The 3,462-nt window shown below is 41.2% G+C and overlaps 1 protein-coding gene across 1 annotated transcript; it reads left to right on the forward strand.

Annotated features, from left to right (window-relative positions):
- Positions 1-1,472: 1,472 nt before the first annotated feature.
- Positions 1,473-3,157, forward strand: LOC108339673 (cyanidin 3-O-galactoside 2''-O-xylosyltransferase FGGT1). The gene has a single exon (XM_017576859.2). It carries the CDS (start codon positions 1,639-1,641, stop codon positions 3,010-3,012), a length of 1,374 nt encoding a protein of 457 aa, XP_017432348.2. The 5' UTR covers positions 1,473-1,638; the 3' UTR covers positions 3,013-3,157.
- The last annotated feature ends 305 nt before the right edge of the window (positions 3,158-3,462 follow it).

The raw sequence follows: 3,462 nt of genomic DNA on the forward strand, positions 1-3,462 counted from the left end.
CTCACAATCATCGAAGTGGCTCGCACGTTCATCGAGTTCACCTTTCCTCCGTTCCACACTACACCTCGCGCTCGTTGGATCGCGTCTTCCACATCCCTCGCGACCCTGATCGCAGCCATCAAGTCCTGCGGATCTTGAATTCGTACTTGACCCTTTATGTCTTCGCGTAACCCAGCAAGGAAGAAACCCAAGATCAATTCCTCCAATAACCCGTGAGTCTGACCCAACAACATCTCAAGGCTCCTAATATAATCCTCCACCACGCCCTCCTGTCTCAGTGTCGCTAATTGTTCATACACGGTTCCCCTGAACCCACCTCCAAAACGATTAATCAATCCCGCCTTTAGTCCCAACCAAGAACGGTTCTTGGTTTTTTCCCTCCAATACTTGAACCAGTAGCTGGCGCTCCCCTCCATGCTAATGTAGGCTAGATCCACCTTATCTTCTTCGGCCACCTTCTAGATGTCGAAGAACCGTTCAGCCCGGTTGATCCAACTATGGGGTTCCACTCCTTCAAATGATGGTAATTCGACCCTTTTCCGCCAATTTTGGGGAATTCCCCCATTGTCGCGCCTTTCTTGATTCTCGTTCACAGAGCTGCCACTACCTTCAGAGCCACCTCCTTGATTATTGTGACCTCCACCCATCACCCTCATCAGTTGTTGTATATCGCGCCTGATCGCCGCTGTCTCATCCTTGATTCCCTCCACCGTAATCTCCAAATTGTCCAATCTTCCTTCCGTCTGACTTCCCATCACTGATTCCTCTCCTTCTTGATCCGGCAGGTCGGACCAAATGATAGGTTCTTTATCAAGAACCTATGAGAAACACGTCTCTAAACTCACACACAACCCACAGTGGAACTGGAAACAATCTCCTTTATTCAATATGCAGGTAATGGTTACCGAAAGAAGAGAGTTTAACCTCCCCTATCAGGACTAACAAGTTCCTGATCAAAACAAAAGAATTTACTAACTACCCTCCACTTACAACTAATCTCTCTTATATACAAGGTATCCTCAACCGACCTCCCTAACCCCCTAACTGCCAAGACAGTTATGTAACTGTCTTTCTCCTACTATACACAAGTAGAGGTCTAACAAATAATCTAGTTCTCCTAAACAAGAAAATAGGGAAACTAAGAAAAATAAAAAAAAAAAATAAAATAAAAAATTATGTATCTATTTCCTCTAATTAGAAATATTATAAAAATATTATCTCAAATTACAACATGCAACTTTCATAAAGTATCTACGTAGGGATCTCGACAACATTGATAACAACGTTTGTGGTTGGCAATGGAAACCGAACCTAGCATTCCACTAACATCTGTCACAATTATTGGCCCCGTCCTCGTAACAACGTTTGTGGTTGGCAATGGAAACCGAACCTAGCATTCCACTAACATCTGTCACAATTATTGGCCCCGTCCTCGTAGTAACAAATTTGATTACGTATGTTGTAAGATTTTACTTAATTTCTGTCGGAATCGGCAGTTAGTTAGAGAGAAATCTTGAAAAACTGGAAGTGTCGATTTGGACAAAGGTCTGTAAAGCAAACACATTTGTTACAATTTTCCAAAACCATTTTCTCTATGAATCTAAGATACACAACGAGCCTACAACTATCAATTGCACAATGAATGCAGAATCTTTGCACATAGCAATGTATCCATGGTTTGCTATGGGGCATCTAACCCCATTTCTCCACCTTGCCAACAAGTTAGCCAAAAGGGGACACAAGATCTCATTCTTCATACCCAAAAGAACACAAGCCAAGCTAGAAAACCTCAACCTTCATCCAAGTCTCATCACCTTTGTCCCTATCAGTGTTCCTCACGTTGATGGTCTTCCCTGTGGTGCAGAAACTACTTCAGATGTTCCCTCTTCTTTGTTCCCACTTATTGCCTCTGCCACGGATCTTACACAGAAGGATGTTGAATTTCTACTGCTTGAACTCAAACCACACATTGTTTTGTTTGACTTTGCAACATATTGGCTACCAAACTTGACTCGTAGGATAGGGATCAAATCTCTTCAGTACTGGATTATTAGTCCTGCAACAATAGGGTACATGGCATCCCCAGCTAGAGAAAGAGAAGGTGACATGAGAAAACCACCTTCAGGGTTTCCTGATTGTTCTATCAAGCTGCACGAACATGAAGTTAAGTTCTTTGCTGCAGCAAGGAAATTGGAGTTTGGCAATGGTGTTCTTCTCTACGATCGTATATCTGTTGGTGCAGACTTGGCAGATTGTATTGGATTCAAAGGTTGCAGAGAAATAGAAGGGCCTTACGTGGATTATCTAGAGACGCAGTTTGGTAAGCCTGTTTTTCTTTCAGGTCCTCTTGTGCCTGAGTCATCCAACTCTACTTTGGAAGCAAAATGGGGTGAATGGCTCGGTAGATTCAAGGCGGGTTCAGTGATTTACTGTGCCCTTGGAAGTGAAAACTCCTTACAGAAAAACCAATTGCAAGAATTGGTTTTGGGTCTTGAGCTAACAGGAATGCCATTCCTTGCAGCACTTAAGCCCCCTACTGAATTTGAGTGCCTTGAGAATGCTCTCCCAGAAGGGTTCAAACAAAGGGTTCAAGAAAGAGGGATTGTATATGGGGGGTGGGTGCAGCAACAACTGATCTTGGCACACCCTTCTGTTGGGTGCTTCATAACACACTGTGGTGCAGCTTCTCTAACTGAGGCACTTGTGAACCAGTGTCAGCTGGTGTTGTTGCCTCGCCTTGGCTCTGATTTCATCATCAACGCAAGAACCATGGGTGGAAAATTGAGGGTAGGAGTGGAAGTGGAGAAAGGGGAAGAAGACGGTTTGTTCACCAAGGAAAGTGTGTGCAAAGCTGTGAAAATTGTGATGGATGATGAGAATGAGCTTGGCAGAGAAGTAAGAGCAAATCACATCAAACTGAGGAACCTTTTACTAAGTGACAAATTTGAGTCATCTTGTGTTGATGCTTTCTGTCACAAGCTTCAGGATATAATCTTCAGCAATTCAGATTGATTCACTTATTGATTTCTATATTATTCGTACTGAATCAGTAGGATGTTTTTGGTTTATAAGTATTAAAAATCATCAAGTCATTTTAATTATTTAATATTTTGTATCTATAAGTTATAGTGATTAAAATCAAGTGTCTGCATTTCAAGCCCCCATTTCCATGTTCCCGACATAATTTTGATGCATGAATTATATAACATATCATCATGAACATGTATACCGTTATATAAAAAAATACCGGTTATAAGTGATTTTGGTACCATTTTTTACTAAACAAATTTACCTTCCATTAAAATAATTCCGTTATTTAATAAAATATATAATCACATTCAATAATAATGGTAATATTCTTCAACAATTATGTCTACGTGAAATTTCTTCCTTTTACTGTGGTATTTTCCTTTTCTTTGGAACTTCTATCTTTGTGCACAATATTCGGATCTTGAATTTCAA

Source organism: Vigna angularis, chromosome 5 (genome assembly GCF_016808095.1).
Source record: "Vigna angularis cultivar LongXiaoDou No.4 chromosome 5, ASM1680809v1, whole genome shotgun sequence".
NCBI classification, from domain to species: domain Eukaryota; kingdom Viridiplantae; phylum Streptophyta; class Magnoliopsida; order Fabales; family Fabaceae; genus Vigna; species Vigna angularis.

Excerpts from the sequence above, each read along its gene's own strand:
- LOC108339673 (XM_017576859.2), top strand. The coding sequence starts at position 1,639 with ATGAATGCAGAATCTTTGCACATAGCAATGTATCCATGGTTTGCTATG.